The sequence below is a fragment of the Haemaphysalis longicornis genome, unplaced genomic scaffold, assembly GCF_048455015.1.
Source record: "Haemaphysalis longicornis isolate Haplotype H1 unplaced genomic scaffold, Haemaphysalis longicornis Haplotype H1 scaffold_2, whole genome shotgun sequence".
NCBI lineage: Eukaryota > Metazoa > Arthropoda > Arachnida > Ixodida > Ixodidae > Haemaphysalis > Haemaphysalis longicornis.
This window is the reverse complement of record NW_027526295.1, coordinates 206,186,326-206,202,650: the sequence shown is the minus strand read 5'-3', so window position 1 is coordinate 206,202,650 and position 16,325 is coordinate 206,186,326. Positions and strand designations below refer to the sequence as shown.

The window sequence follows — 16,325 nt, the reverse complement described above, 5'->3', positions numbered from 1 at the left end:
CTAAATACTGGCTTACTTTATATGTATACATGTTCTATAAGGACCATATAGTGTACAGCATATGCCCGAAATGGAATTCTAGCTATCCCCCTGAAGGAAATTACGACAGTATAAAATTTTACTTTTTATAATACTAACTGTTTGGTCAAATAAAGTAAACAATATTTTATACTTGCAACAGTCGGTGTTGAATTTTATAATTTTACTGCATTCTCCGATGATTGGATTTCTAATTTAGCAAAAATGATGTAAACCTGACCAGTACATCTGAAGATACAGCGGGCAACAGTTGGTCCCATGGCGAAAAAGTTATACCCCTGTCACACGGGCACTTTCAATCGCGATTGAAGTGAATCGCGATCGAGTTTTCGAGCGCGCTCGACGCACTGCCGCTGCTACACGGCCCGTTTAAATCGCGATCGAAAAGTTGCACCGGTTGCACTCGTGTACGCTAGATGGCGCTAACATTGTACTTGCGGCCGGCGTCTGGTAACTTCTCGCGGTCGTAGGTATACGTAACTATGTAAATGTTACCTCACGCTTACTTTGGTCAAGTTATTTGACACAGTTTGTAGCATTAGTTGAAGTTTTCACCTTCCGTGTCATTACTGAGCGGGGACGAGAGTATCGCCGCTTTCGTTCGATCGCGCTTGGAAGCCTCGATCGCACTTGAGAAATCAGGATTGAGTTCGAGTGGGATCGAGCTCGATCGCGATTGAAACTGCCGTGTAGCATGCGCCCAACCCAGATTGAGCTCGATCCAGATCGACTCAATCGCGATTGAAAGTGCCTGTGTGACAGGGGTATAAGTTTCGAGAAAATGAGGAAACAAGTTTATAAATACAGGCAATAACGGTAATTTGGGAGGCTTTGGAGCGCAACAGCTCAGCCAATATTCACGATATAAGTGCAATATTCTGCAAGCGTATTTTAGATCCTATAGATTATAAATAAAAAGCTGTAGACTCTCGTTGAGACAAACTCAGGACAAATTTCATGGTTAAGGTGAACAACACCGTTGCTCTCGTGTAGGGCGCACAATGCAAAAATAGCTCCACGTAATTAAGATGGATTTCTGATAATACTTTTCACGGTCCCTTTGAGATCGTCTTCATGGGAGTTTATTGTACATAAGGACTCGTACATTATAAATAGCAATAGCATATAAAATTGCTGTGTTAGCAATTTATCTTGCTCTGAAAACCAGGGGTTCCCCCTAACCAAACTTCAAGGGCTGAACAAGAAAAACGGCCTGAGTTTAAATTATATTACCTCATCAATATTACACAATCTCATCAAATCTTCAGGCACAGGTGCTCTCGGTAAATGCACTTTACAAGAACTAAGGAACACACGCGATTTACAGATGTACAAGCTCTGTGCGGAATTGTTGATTGTGGGCAATCCCTTTACTGTATGGAGCACGATGACTCTGCAAGAAAGAGGAAAGAGTGTATTTTTAGCCAGCAAGTAGAAAAAAAAATGTGGTTGTTCCCTCTTCCATAGGAACCAACAAAACACGAAAGTGAAATGTGCCTTCACAGGAGCATTCAAACGTTTATTGTGCATTGATATGAACTTGCACGTCGCTATTTATATTGCGTCGGTATGGCCCCGTTAGACGCATCACCGTTAGACATTGTATTGCACGTTTAGGAGAATTGCGTAAATCCGACTGAAACCACAGGCAAACCGTCCGTGCGAACGAAACCAAACAGGTTGTCAGCGAATCGTTGGTGAACACGCGGTCCGCTGTCACGAGCGCAACATCCACAAGTCGGCTTCTCTGCAGCATTTGCTGTGCATGCCCCGTACATGTAGGCGCTGGCATCGAGGCACCAACTGTCGGCGTTCATTAGCGTCATGATCACTATTTTTACTATACATCACGTGCAAACAGCTTCCTGAATATCATCCCAGTATTTTTTGCCTTGCTGCACAACGAGAATCGAATTATAAAAGGGATCTAAAACTGCAAGCCAGCTTCCACGGCTGAATGATGCACTAAAACACGAAAAAAAATTTACCTACCTACCGCTGTTTTCTACTTTCACCAGAGACATGTGCTGCTGAAAACATTTTACTTTCAAGTAAACTAAATCTAGCACTCTACAAAGGTAAATACTTCATTTGGGAATTAAAAAAAAAAATAAAGTTTACTGTTTATGAGAGCAGCAGTTTTGTTAACTTTCGCACTCCGCGAAGACGATGATTGATTGATTGTGGGGTTTAACGCGCCGACGCAACGCAGGCGATGAGGCGCGCCGTAGTGGAGGGCTCCGGATTAATTTTGACCACCTGGGGATCTTTATCGTGCGCCGAAATCTCGTACACACGGGCGTTTTTGCTTTTCGCCTCCATCAGAAAACCGGCCGCCGCGGCCGGGAATCGAACCCGCGACCTCGTGCTCAGCAGCGCAACGCCTTAGCCACTGAGCCACCGCGGTGGGTCCGCGAAGACGATGGCCGATATTTGTGCGGATGTATTTGTTACCACAAGCAAGGCTGATTTTGGTTCATTTAGCGAGTGAGGCAAAAGTTGCACTAATATATATACCCGCGTGTACAACAACTCTAGTTAGGTCGCAAAACTTTGGAGAGGTCTAAGGGATGGGGGTGGCATTGGTCCATCCCAAATATTGCAAATATTGCACACGGAAGTGCAAGTACGTACCATATTTTCCGGTGTATAAGTCGCGGTATTTTTCTGAAATTTTCGTTGGTGCGTCTTATCCACCGGTGCGACTTATGTATAGAATAAATCTGGTTCGTGGCGGCCGCGCGTGGCTAGCGCATGTTGAGCCACAGCTCTATGGTGTAAATCAATCCCAAGCCCACCGGTACAGAATTTCTCATAGCCCATATGTCGCTTCGGGACGTTGTACCAAAGAATTTGCGGCTTTTTCTTGTCAAAAACAATGATAATGGCCTGTGACAACCACGCGCCACTTTAGGCCATGCGCAGTAGCTACAGTTCAGAATAAATTCAAAGTACATCAAACTGGGTTGCAAAAACAAAATAAAAAGTTCCGTCCGCCATGACACCTTTATTGCGCTGATTTACGACAGCACGCAAGAGACGCGCGATGTTTGGAGAGGTGGCCAAATGGGTCTCCGACTCTTGGGACTCTATTTTTACAAAAACAGTTGTAGCCGGGTTGATAAAGGCCGGCGTAATCCGGTCCGCGAGTGGTAACGATGTTGGCGAAGAAGACATCAGAGTCGGAGGACGACAGTGATGCGCCAATGGAACTCCCACTGAAGATATTGAATTATTTGTTAGTAAACCATTATTGAGAAGTTAGTTCTGTCTAGACTTTGGATGTTATATGCCCGTGTCTAGCCCTCCTTACAGGGGATGGGCGGCGGCCGCCGCAACCATGTACTTTTGCCGCACTTTCTAACGATCTGATTCACTATGAGTTTACCTAATGAACAAGTGCATCTTATATACCGGTGCGTCTTATATACGTTTTTTTTTTCGGAAAAACTGTCATTTTGAGGGGGGTGCGACTTATACAAAGGTGCGACTTATAGATCGGAAAATACGGTAGTCAAGAATTTACAAAAGATCCTTTTTTTCTGTGATAGATGCAATAGGAATGACAAATGTAAGGCAAGTGTGCATGTCGCACATTTTTTTTAGTAGACATATTATTTTCGAGAAAAAAGAGTTTTGCTAGCTCGAGAACGTTCGCAAGCGCATGAATAGTTTGTATACGCTTCTAATCTCTGTTATTGCACTGAAAAAAAAAAAAAAAAAAAGGCGGATATTGCTGCCTATGCGGTTAGTTTGAAACATGTGATGTCGACGTAGGTACAGCACGGTGGTGTAGCAGAGAAACACCGGGCAAACAAGGCCCTGCGCCCAGCGGAGTGCCATGCAAGTCGTCGGAGAAGCGCGAGCTTCATGGGACACGTTCCCCAACCTCCATCACAGGCCACTTGGAACTTGTTTCGGCGACTCTCTGCCAGGTGCAAGCGTCGTCTGTGCGGAGCTGCTTTGAACGACCGTAGCTAGTGTGCTGTGTGCTTACAAAGCTTAGGATTTGGACAAAAAAAATTTGAGTGGAGTTGGCCTTTAAGGCCATATTCTGAGTCCCTACTCCACTCCATTTGCTCCCTCCACTTGGCTGCGGGTAGAATTCTGCAATGCTTATGCACGGGGAAATCAATTTCAAGGATCTGCTCCACTGGAGGCTCGAGTGGGGGAGGGACCCAGAATACAGCCCTTAGTCTTCCTTTTGGCAAAGCTCCTCCCTTTTGATAACCCACAGCCCCCCTTCGAAAAAGATTTCTGGCTACAGCCTTGCTAAGCGGAAGTATCTATGGGCCAGGACTATGAGTGAGCATTGCTTTGGGCTGGCAGTGTCAGTCATATGGTGATCGTAGAATTAAAGCAAAAGGTTGTGCTGAGCTGCTGCACCAAGCTTGCGCCAGTTGTTTTTATTCTGGTTGTCCTTTGTCGCCAGCGCTAAGGCGCTGGCTGACAGTGCCAACTCAAGGAGCGATACAGGTCTATGCGGTCGGCTACACAGGAAATCCCTTTGCAGCGTGCAAAAACCTGCAAGGTTGCACAGTGGTTGCTATGGCAACAGGCGTGGCCCTACAAGCTGTGTCTAATCTTTGGCTCCCTTTGGCCCCCTGACCGCAACAGTTCGTCATGTAGTGTTATGGTGCAAAACCCCCATGGGCACCCCAAAAGTGTAGGCGGTGCATTAGGGACCTTCACAGGTTCCAAAGGTTTCAGCCAAAGGTACATATTATGTGGAAGCACAGGGGCTACTCAATTGCTTTTTTTTTTCCTGGTACTGTGATTATACCTAGACCAGTACGCAGATAGCAGCACATTCTGCTTCGTCAGTTTCGATTAGCATGCTGAAATGCTGAGCACATGACGCCGCAAGTATGTAATTAATTAGCTTACCCGATCTTGTAGGGGCCGTCCTCTCAACATGCATAGTTTGCATGCTCATATACGACTTCACTAACTCTGCCGCCTCGAGCCACTTCTCAGCCTGAGCAAAAGAAATGAAGGTAGTCAGATTAGCTGAACCGAGATAGTTAGGTACTATTTGTAAAAAGTAGTAAACTGGCAACCTAACTAAACTGAAATTGATAATATAAGCTCAGCCTATAAATATCAAATGACAGGTTTTCTTCTACCGGAGCCATTTTACCTTGCATAACGGGTACAGAAATGATCTTGGAAGACACCTACCACACAAGCTGCCTTTTTAACCACAAAGCATAACAATCAGCCAGCAACAGTGCTTATTTCATGTTGCTTTGCTGCTTATTAAGTGAAAGAGATTTTGCAGATCTTATTCCCACTCAGCAGATTACTGCTGTTTTCACACCCAAGAGAAAAGAGGAAGAGCTTCGCTTCCATAGCAACGTTGGTAGTATCTCAAGAGCAAGGCAAGTACCTCGGATGATTTCTACGCTCCACCCGTATTGCAATCTGCAACAGGTCAGCCACCCACCAGCTTGAAAATAGTTAGCAAGAGTGAAACTTAAGCAATCAGTCAACGGCAGGTGCACAGGCCAGCACACAGTGAGCAACAAGACAAAATGGGAATGCTGCCTCGCAAAGACAGACACATGCCAAATGAATATGCAAGAACGTGTCACCAACTGTGGTAGAGTTACCTACCTCTGCTCGCAGCACTTCTTTTTCATCAGGCTTGCATTCTGCACACAAAAAGCCCAACACACAATGAGCCTTGAATGCACTGGGAATTTCTGGTTTGCACACTTTATTCAAGGCAGTGCGTCAGGGACCCTTTAAAATCCTTTTAAAAATTCCGTGTTCCCCTCCTACCCCCCCAAGAAAAAAAGTTCAGTCTGGATTATTCAACTAAAGAGGGAGTGCTCAGTGTGCAAGCATCCCTACGCCTATTTGTAAGTGCTACCTTGGGAGGGACCGGTCAAGGATCCTGTTTTGGTATGGAAAAAGTTATGGGGAATCCCATGAGGGAACAAGGGGTCATGTGCACAGTATTTTATCGTCACTTTCCAAGGGTGCCAATTGTGTGCTACTTGTTTCCTGCTTTTCACGAGACAAGTGTTAATGCAAGGACTTACTAATCTATTTCTAGTGAGCTCGCTTTAATGTGATCAGCTTACTTGCACTCATTTGGCATATATGTGGAAAAATAGGCATAAAAGGTCATAAGACATGACCTGTTGGGTTAGATGAAAACCTTGGCTTTGCACAAAAATAAAGGCTGGGTACAGGGTAAGACTGCAGGACAGGACAAGCTGGTGCACTTGGTTTGTCACACCTTCGGGCCACCCATTCTTCCTTTTGTGAAGTGTGCAGTCTGTATTTGCAACATATAAGGTGGGGTTATAAAAAAGCTGAAAACTTGTGCATGCTTTGCTAGGAAGCCCACCTTTTTTCTCAGAAACCACAAAAGCATAATCTGTCTTTTCTGCACATGTGCCCGTGTCTGCATACACATGCACATCCGCACACACACACACACACACATGCAAGCACACAATGTAAACAACCTATTTTTGGTGATGCCCTAATTTTTGTGTGTTCAACAAGTTACTTTCATATTGAAAAGACTAGATTTTGTAAAAATTTCCGAGATAAATCAATCATTTTAAAACTAAATAATGGGTGGCTCTTGCTTCCAAAGCTTCAAATGTGATTTCCACACATGGCTCCCTCCCAGTTTTTCTTCATGTGGTGTATATAGAGTTCAGTAGGGGCACAAAAGCTCGCTTGTCTTCACTGAGATAGGTTTTTCATACATGCAAACCTATCAGGAGTAGGTTATGCAGTCCCTCACACGCGTACGCTGTCCTTAGAGAAGGGGCGTAATAAAACATCACACACACTGACACAAAAATAGTCTTAAAGGAACTTTCTAGGACAATTCATTTACCTTTTGTGCCCTCTATTCTGCCGAATTTAGTGCAAGAAGCTTTATAGAATTTTTTGTTTTTGTTTTTAGTGCCCTCCATTTTGCAGAACTTAGTGCCTGCAAAATACTACACTCACATATAAAATGTCATTACTGCACACATGAGTGCGTGTAGAGACAGGAGCCTGCAGACTGCACAGGCACTAAATACACACCCTCTTTTGAAGTCCAGTGATGCTTATCACTTCTTTAACTTATGCCAGGTGTGTATATAGTCACAGAAATAACAATAATATAGTGATAATAAATTAACAGTAACATAAAATGACTATAATAATACAGAAGACTCCCCTGAATTTGACCTGAATTAATTCAATTCCCCCAGTTCGTTTACCCAGGCCTATAAGAGGTCTTGTTAAGGTAGCGAAGCTACGTATTTTGAATTAATCATTCAATATCTTCCTTATCTCAACCAGATTTTGGTGGTAACACGAGGTTGAACAACTGACAGTCAGCCATGCTACCAGTGACTTACTGTTCATAAAAGGAATGACTATGTCCAAGGCATCCTGGTATGTCTTCAGAGCATCTTCTAACCGGTTGGAGACAGCCTGGTTGCGTTACAGCAAAAACAAACATGCAAATACGAAATCATGTAGTCAGGCATGTTACCAGGAAAAGGATGAAATTTCAAACTCTCATTTTCAGCAATCGGTACCTGAATATTGTGTGGGTCCCAAACATAAATTTTGTGCTTCTTTTGGATGAACGATTAATACAAAAAGAAAGGCACTGATACTGATGAAGCATTTACATGGATTTGTGAAGTCAAAGCAATACATCTAAACCAGGGAAGCAACAAAACTAAAACAAGGTCAATCTGTGAACAATGTCTGCTAAAGCCTAGTACATGCACAAAATGCTCATAACACTTCCACCCAGTAAAAAAAAAAGTTCTATGGGATAAGGAAGAAAATAGGAATTTTCTAGTTTTACCGTTGGAACATCTGTATAAAAAAATGTTACAGAGCTATGGGGTCGCAATTTTTCAGAGACAGTTTGCTGCAATTTTTGTAAAAGATTTCACAGTGCAAAAAAAAAATGAATACACACAATTGGAATATACCTGTATTAATAAGAATGTATTTGCATTTTATTCTTCGTAAGTCAAGTATTTTAAACAAATATATTCCTGATTTATTTCTCACAAGTTCTCATAAGCATAGTACAGCATGTTGTTGGGCTAGTTGGTGCAGCATCATGAAAGTAGAAAAAACTGCGCGTAAAAGACAGGACCGTGACAAGTAGACAGGACAAGCGCAGATAACGGACGCTTGATGGGTGTAAGAGGAGACACACTTAAAAGGGCCCACTGCAGAAGAAATGAAGCTTAGTACAGCATGTTGTTGGGCTAGTTGGTGCAGCATCATGAAAGTAGAAAAAACTGCGCGTAAAAGACAGGACCGTGACAAGTAGACAGGACAAGCGCAGATAACGGACGCTTGATGGGTGTAAGAGGAGACACACTTAAAAGGGCCCACTGCAGAAGAAATGAAGCTTAGTACAGCATGTTGTTGGGCTAGTTGGTGCAGCATCATGAAAGTAGAAAAAACTGCGCGTAAAAGACAGGACCGTGACAAGTAGACAGGACAAGCGCAGATAACGGACGCTTGATGGGTGTAAGAGGAGACACACTTAAAAGGGCCCACTGCAGAAGAAATGAAGCTTAGTACAGCATGTTGTTGGGCTAGTTGGTGCAGCATCATGAAAGTAGAAAAAACTGCGCGTAAAAGACAGGACCGTGACAAGTAGACAGGACAAGCGCAGATAACGGACGCTTGATGGGTGTAAGAGGAGACACACTTAAAAGGGCCCACTGCAGAAGAAATGAAGCTTAGTACAGCATGTTGTTGGGCTAGTTGGTGCAGCATCATGAAAGTAGAAAAAACTGCGCGTAAAAGACAGGACCGTGACAAGTAGACAGGACAAGCGCAGATAACGGACGCTTGATGGGTGTAAGAGGAGACACACTTAAAAGGGCCCACTGCAGAAGAAATGAAGCTTAGTACAGCATGTTGTTGGGCTAGTTGGTGCAGCATCATGAAAGTAGAAAAAACTGCGCGTAAAAGACAGGACCGTGACAAGTAGACAGGACAAGCGCAGATAACGGACGCTTGATGGGTGTAAGAGGAGACACACTTAAAAGGGCCCACTGCAGAAGAAATGAAGCTTAGTACAGCATGTTGTTGGGCTAGTTGGTGCAGCATCATGAAAGTAGAAAAAACTGCGCGTAAAAGACAGGACCGTGACAAGTAGACAGGACAAGCGCAGATAACGGACGCTTGATGGGTGTAAGAGGAGACACACTTAAAAGGGCCCACTGCAGAAGAAATGAAGCTTAGTACAGCATGTTGTTGGGCTAGTTGGTGCAGCATCATGAAAGTAGAAAAAACTGCGCGTAAAAGACAGGACCGTGACAAGTAGACAGGACAAGCGCAGATAACGGACGCTTGATGGGTGTAAGAGGAGACACACTTAAAAGGGCCCACTGCAGAAGAAATGAAGCTTAGTACAGCATGTTGTTGGGCTAGTTGGTGCAGCATCATGAAAGTAGAAAAAACTGCGCGTAAAAGACAGGACCGTGACAAGTAGACAGGACAAGCGCAGATAACGGACGCTTGATGGGTGTAAGAGGAGACACACTTAAAAGGGCCCACTGCAGAAGAAATGAAGCTTAGTACAGCATGTTGTTGGGCTAGTTGGTGCAGCATCATGAAAGTAGAAAAAACTGCGCGTAAAAGACAGGACCGTGACAAGTAGACAGGACAAGCGCAGCCTGTCTACTTGTCACGTGTCTACAGAGTGCTTTTACGTGCAGTTTTTTCTACTTTCATGATGCTGCGCTTGTCCTGTCTACTTGTCACGGTCCTGTCTTTTACGCGCAGTTTTTTCTACTCTCATAAGCATAGTCTATAGCCAGAAAATTGCAACTCCAGTTTGAATGCACTGAAGGTTTCAAGAGTTCCTGTACTTTCTGTGAAAAAATAATTTTCTCTGTCATGAATTACAGCCTTTCTGGGCCCTGTTCAAAGCAAAGAACATCGACTGCAAAAACAAAAAATACCTAGCTTCATAATTCTAAGCATTTATGGAGGGCTTGTGCACTGAGATGCTCAACTATCTTGCTTGGAGTGAAATGCTTGAGCAGTTGTTGCCTGGCTAGAAGCACGAATCATGTCGCCTCGCTCCTTGTTGGCGGCTGATCACAAGTACAATCTGATGTGATCGTGCCGGTTATTAATGGCTGTTAGGCAAGGGAAGTATTTGTAGCGTTTAGCAGTAAGAGAACAATGAGAAAGGAAAGTAAAAAAGACTCAATGTTATCCCATTTCACAACTACAGATTCAGCAAGTGAAATTCATGAGAACACAGTAAGGAGTTAAATTTACCCACCAGTTTTTTTGCTGTGTTAACCAAGAGGAGGGCACTCTGAAGAGGTGGATACTTGTCACAGACATCCTCTGGCAAAAAATAATACAGTGATGGCAAAAATCACTCTACGTAGGTAGTTATATGCACAATAAACAAAGTGCCATGAAACATGAAAGCCCAAATTAAAAACCATCAAGCAAAAAAAAAAATAAAAAAGAACACTTAGATGTAATGCACTGAACCAGTGAAGCAGCACAGCCATTTAGTGTGTGGTTACTCCTCTGCTTATTTCAGTCTAAGCCGCAAGATCAGGTAATTCAGCAACCACTGCCAATTCACTGCACTACACTACTGTGGCTGGCAATGACACCTTCAAACTTGCCGGAACGAGGCAACCTGCTTTTTAATATCCTATCTTATAGGAACAATAAGTGAAATTGCCAAAGTCTTATCAGCAGCTTGATTGTGCGGTTTCACCCATTTAATCCATTATCAGACTAGTTTAGCTGCAAAGGGTGATAGAACAGACAACACCATGCACTGTTTGCAACTACTGCACCAATCACCATAATGGTGTCCCACTGGTTTGCCAAATGCTATCTCAGCTTTGAAAATTTTGAATTTTTCCCATATCCTGGTTACTACGAAGTTTTAATCAGTTTACGTGAAGGTTCAGCAGGTTAAGCATTCTAGCAATCCATTAAGTTAAGCCCTGCAGAATTGACAGAATTGTCGCAATAGCTGACCTCAGCCAACAGGAAAGGAGGATGATGCCAAGGGAATGGCACATCCAAATGGCCCTCTCTCACTAAAAAATCGGTGTAAATTGGTGTGCGCAAATCGGCAGCAAAATAGTAGTTCAAAACACGGCCCAGAAACTGTAGACTTTATTCTGGTAGGTACTTAGATGGTAGCGCTCTTCGATCTACAATCCCAAACTGATCACGGTAGTTGGCAAGTAATCCATAGATTCTCCACATCAGAATGTATGTGAAGAACGAATGGTGTATTGCTTTTTAGAGGGTCCATGGCGAGTCCGAAATTGAAAATCGAACAGCCCGAGTGCTTAACACTCCCATCGGTGTTCCTTTAAAGTTGGCAGACACGAACTGAAAAGTTACCATCCCTTCCTTAATAAAGAAAGTTGGGAGAAGGGCGAAAACTAAAAGTGCATCCAATAGTATTCACAGAACGTGTGTCCAATCAATTTGCAAACCTTCAAAGACCCAAATCGCACAAACGAAGAAAAAACCCATGCGACGATTTCTCGCGCACTACGAATGATCTAAATGTGCAACGATACGTGGCTTATGAGACAAAGGTATACTATTGTACTCCTTCTTCATAATCTATGTGTGTGTTGTCTCATGAACTGTTCCTTTCTCCAGATTTTCAAGCAATCGTTTTGACACAATGGAAGCCCGGTGTCATGCACATGCCGTGCGCTTAGGGATCTTATCAAACCTCTTCGGTCGGCCAACCGGTCTATGGGGAAATGCATTAGTTTTTCGACAGAAGTCCCACTAAGAAGGCTTTCGCCTGAATATTAATTTTGAGTTTGATGTATATTAATCGAGGATTGCTAGCATGACCTCACCATTTAATAAGGCAGCCAGCACAACAAAAGAAAAAAAAGGTGCGCACAGCTTGTAGCTGGTTAAATCTGCTACATGTAATCAAACCTGAATACAAAAGTTTGAGAGTCACGGCTGTACATGTACAGCATCGGCAAGCACTTTCAAAATGGTCAATGACGTACATGTACGGCATTGCTTGTTTCTTTAAAAAGCGCGCCTTTTTCGCCAACTTCTCTTGCTTGGCATGTGCTGCCACACTTCGGAAATACGTCAAATTTTTTTCGTGCGCCGATGGATCTTTTTTTTTTTATTTTTTTATGATTTACTTCAGCGGCGCGCCGGCTATCGCTTGCGCATCTGCTAACAAGGGGACGCGCTGGGTATCAACCACCGGGCGCCCGGGCGCCTCTTGCTTCTTACGCCTGCCACAGACCAAGGTCGCCTGCGAAACTGATGAGGCTCTTTTCTCCTTTTTTTTTGTATTTTATGGGCGGTACACTGTTTATCGCTCCCGCATCCGGCCCGCGCGCGCAGCGGCTGGTTTCGGTATCGTCCTCCGGGTGCTTCCCACTTTTTGTACGTGCGAAACTGATGTCTATCTGATTTTGATTCACTCAAAAGGTGCTGGCTTGTTGCTCTCTCGTTTTTATTTAGAATTTTTCTTGTGTTACTCGCGAATAAACCACATATATGTAACAACACAAACGATTTTTTTGTCACTTTATGGTCACCCTAAAAAAATTACGATAATTTTTTCTCGAAATAGATCCATAGATAAAATCTGATTTTGATTCACTCAAAAGGTGCTGGCTTGTTGCTCTCTCGTTTTTATTTAGAATTTTTCTTGTGTTACTCGCGAATAAACCACATATATGTAACAACACAAACGATTTTTTTGTCACTTTATGGTCACCCTAAAAAAATTACGATAATTTTTTCTCGAAATAGATCCATCTCGTTTTTATTTAGATCTCGTTTTTATTTAGAATTTTTCTTGTGTTACTCGCGAATAAACCACATATATGTAACAACACAAACGATTTTTTTGTCACTTTATGGTCACCCTAAAAAAATTACGATAATTTTTTCTCGAAATAGATCCATAGATAAAATCTGATTTTGATTCACTCAAAAGGTGCTGGCTTGTTGCTCTCTCGTTTTTATTTAGAATTTTTCTTGTGTTACTCGCGAATAAACCACATATATGTAACAACACAAACGATTTTTTTGTCACTTTATGGTCACCCTAAAAAAATTACGATAATTTTTTCTCGAAATAGATCCATCCGAAGAATTTAATTTAAATCAGCAATAAAAAAAATCGACCCTGGGGGGTCGCATTTGGTGAAAAAATTCGACCCTCAAAGGGTCAAAGTTCCCTTAAAGCTATTTCATAAAAATCCTGGGCCATCTCCACTAACGTGAAACCTGGGGAGGGGCAAAGCATGCAGTGTATAAGTGTACTCGTGGCGCCTAGGCGCTTTTGCCCCACGGAGATGAAACCGCTGGGGGGTAGAGGTATACAGCTTTGCTGTACAAGTCTCGTGTCTTTGAAGCACGAAGCGCTCTAGCATGAGAGGTTAGAAAATGAGCCTCCCAGTATGTTCCTTTACTACGTGTTTTTGCCCACGGAGGTGGAACGTTCTAGCACGAGGCATTCGAAAACGAGTGTCCCGGTGTGTTCTCTTAGTACGTGTTTTTGCCCACAGAGATAAAACGATCTAGCGCGAGGTATTGGAAAACGAGTGTCCTGGTGTTTTAGTACCATGACTACATGAGATGACAATGACAGGAGATGCCGACAACCCGAGCCCCTAAGGGGCTTCACCCCTAAAATAGAAACAGGGTTCTTGTGTGCTGATGTCACAGCATCTAGACGCTCCTAGTGTATGAGGATAAAATCACTTACCAAATTCAGTGCCGCCTCCGCGACTATCGTCCTCTATGACAATGACCTCTTTGGACTTCAGTGAGGATTTAAGGGTTTCTGCACGCTGGAGATATTCACTGACCTGTAGATATGAACACTTAAATAAGCATGATTCAAGACCAGAATTTCTGCAGTGATAACAATTACAAAAATTAAGTGAAGACTTGTGCTTCCCAAAAAAAACTCTGGTAACTAATGCACTCTTTTCAGTTGAAGCATACTCTAGGAATAAATAAAAACCTTTGCACACTTTTCTTGTTTTTCTGATTTTTTCCTAGGAACAGGCCTTACAGATGCCGGAACTCGGTCTCATAACTGCATAGCAGTCAAGTAAATGTTGTGACTATACACAGGTACAAGTACAGAATAGCAACAGCTCATGTGGTACATCATTCCGCCAAAGCAACGGACACAGATGTCAACATGTGCCTGCAGTTTGAAAAAAGCTTGCGCTTACACATGACATCGTCTGTTTTTTCTTACGCAATTAGTTTTTCATCGCTGCTGTAATTTATAAGCTGATTAAGTCCAAAAAATAGAAAAAAACAGCCCACGTCACATCAAAATACTCGCAGTAAAGCATTCATTGCATTGTACAAAGGGAAAGCTGGTTGCAGTGATGAAATGCAGGAGCAACTTCTGTTGTTGTTCTCGAGTTGCACGCGAGTATAGCCTCTGAATGCAACCAAAATGCTGTCATGTAGAAGATTCCAACAGAGAACATTTTAACTAGAAAAAAGTGTTGGGGATGGTAATGAATAAAGGAAGTGGCTCACACGGGCATGGACATAGCTCACTCCTCGTGCTAGTGGCAGTTACTCGTGATCAGCCCAGCTAACAAACGACCAGCTGCGGGGCTCCCTTTGTATGTCCCTTTCCACGACATTCTATTGTCGAAACCCAGGAGACTGAACCCACGAGCAGATCTGACCTGAAAAAGTCAAAACTTCGAGGATGCTAGGCCTGGGATGCCCTAGAAACTACCAAATACAGCCTCGTCATCGGACCGTGTCCACCGCTTGTGCTCACACTGAGGCCACCCAGTTGCCTGGCTACCTGCCATTAGGGAGCTACGCCGCTGCCATGACATTGGGTGAGAAGCCATTACAAGAGGGCGCAGCTGCAATTCAATCGCTGCTGAAAAATCCCGATACACTGGCCAGCCAGTTCCCCTCGCACTTGCGCACCGTGAAGCGGCTCATGCCGTGGCTCGTGATTTGGTACACCGAGCCATTGCCGACGGCGGCCAATGTCTACCCCCTCAAGATAAACCCCACCCACTGAGCGGCTACACAGAGATTCTTTCACATTACAAGCAAACTCGCCGCAGCCTCCCACCACCACACTGGCGCCTCTCCAGAGAGGAAGCTACAACTTGGCGGCGTCTCCAAACAAATACCTACCCACATCCCACCCGCCTCCACCTCATCTTCCCCACCCAACAACCTGCCCTCTGCGCTTACTGTCCCCAGCCTGGCACCCTCTACCACATCATACGGGAGTGCCAACGAACTCCAGACTTGCCCCCCCCCTTCCAAAGTCCGACCCGGATATCCAGCTTACGTTGGTGACCCGAGCACGGACGGCCAGCCGAAGTCAAGGCATCCCGGACTAGCTAGGGACGCCTTCCGCCTTCCACGGAACGAGGCCCGCACATCAACCCCCCCCCCCCCCCCCCTCCCTCTCTCCCTCCCCTCTCTCTCTCTCTCTCTCTCTCTCTCTCTCTCTCTCTCTCTCTCTCTCTCTCTCTCTCTCTCTCTCTCTCTCTCTCTCTCTCTCTCTCTCAATAGCGGGTACGAGGAAATGAAGTCCTTTGACAAGTGCATCCCCACGAGGAACTGGAGGCTGAGCTATGGGTATGACGAAAACGTTGTCGAGATTCGCAACCAGGTCTACTTCGCCAGACCATCCGCAGTTTCTTCCTTAGTTGCTGCAGGAGTACCAGAGTGCCAAGCAATGATTTCACCATCATCCGACAAGGCAAAACTGCGGCACTCTTGGTGACACCAAGATAACCACGGAGGCTGACGTGGTAAAAGTGCCCACTGCGTGTAAGCTGTGCGTCTGCGACCTATACGTCCTCATAACTGCCGACAAGTCTGATCGCCCAGAGCAGCAAGCAGAGAGCACGACAGATTCCCTCGAGGGACAACTGGGTGTATTCAGCAGCCTGCCTAGCGATGACTATCTCTTCTTAGCGGACAACCAGGCATACGGCCTCTCAAAGCACCCTGTGACCATGATGTGCAATGATGCGGCCAACGTGGACCGGGCCAGCTTGATGTTCTTTGACGGTCCAGACGTCACTGCCACTTGTGGGGGGTTCCTTGCTTACACAGCATGTAGGCGGGTGTTGCGAGTGGGTGCCATCACCACTTGTGATACGGTGGCCATGCTGTTCCCAGCGCTGGCTTTTCCACTGGCATCTTCACTGGTGTCGGCACTTCCATGAGTTTTAGCCTCCGATTGGCACACCGGTGTTCCGATTCATATCATGTGAACCACC

The 16,325-nt window shown here is 44.4% G+C and overlaps 1 protein-coding gene across 1 annotated transcript in view; it reads right to left on the bottom strand.

Annotated features, from left to right (window-relative positions):
* Positions 1-999: 999 nt before the first annotated feature.
* Positions 1,000-16,325, bottom strand: part of LOC144169818 (serine/threonine-protein kinase ULK3-like) — a 39,381-nt gene continuing 24,055 nt past the window's right edge. The window contains exons 10-15 of the mRNA XM_077699178.1: positions 13,799-13,901; positions 10,334-10,401; positions 7,416-7,491; positions 5,656-5,693; positions 4,927-5,017; positions 1,000-1,432 (exon numbers count right to left, since the gene is read on the bottom strand). Coding sequence (XP_077555304.1) covers positions 1,410-1,432; positions 4,927-5,017; positions 5,656-5,693; positions 7,416-7,491; positions 10,334-10,401; positions 13,799-13,901 — 399 coding nt within the window. The 3' untranslated portion in view covers positions 1,000-1,409. The remainder of the gene's footprint in view (positions 1,433-4,926; positions 5,018-5,655; positions 5,694-7,415; positions 7,492-10,333; positions 10,402-13,798; positions 13,902-16,325) is intronic.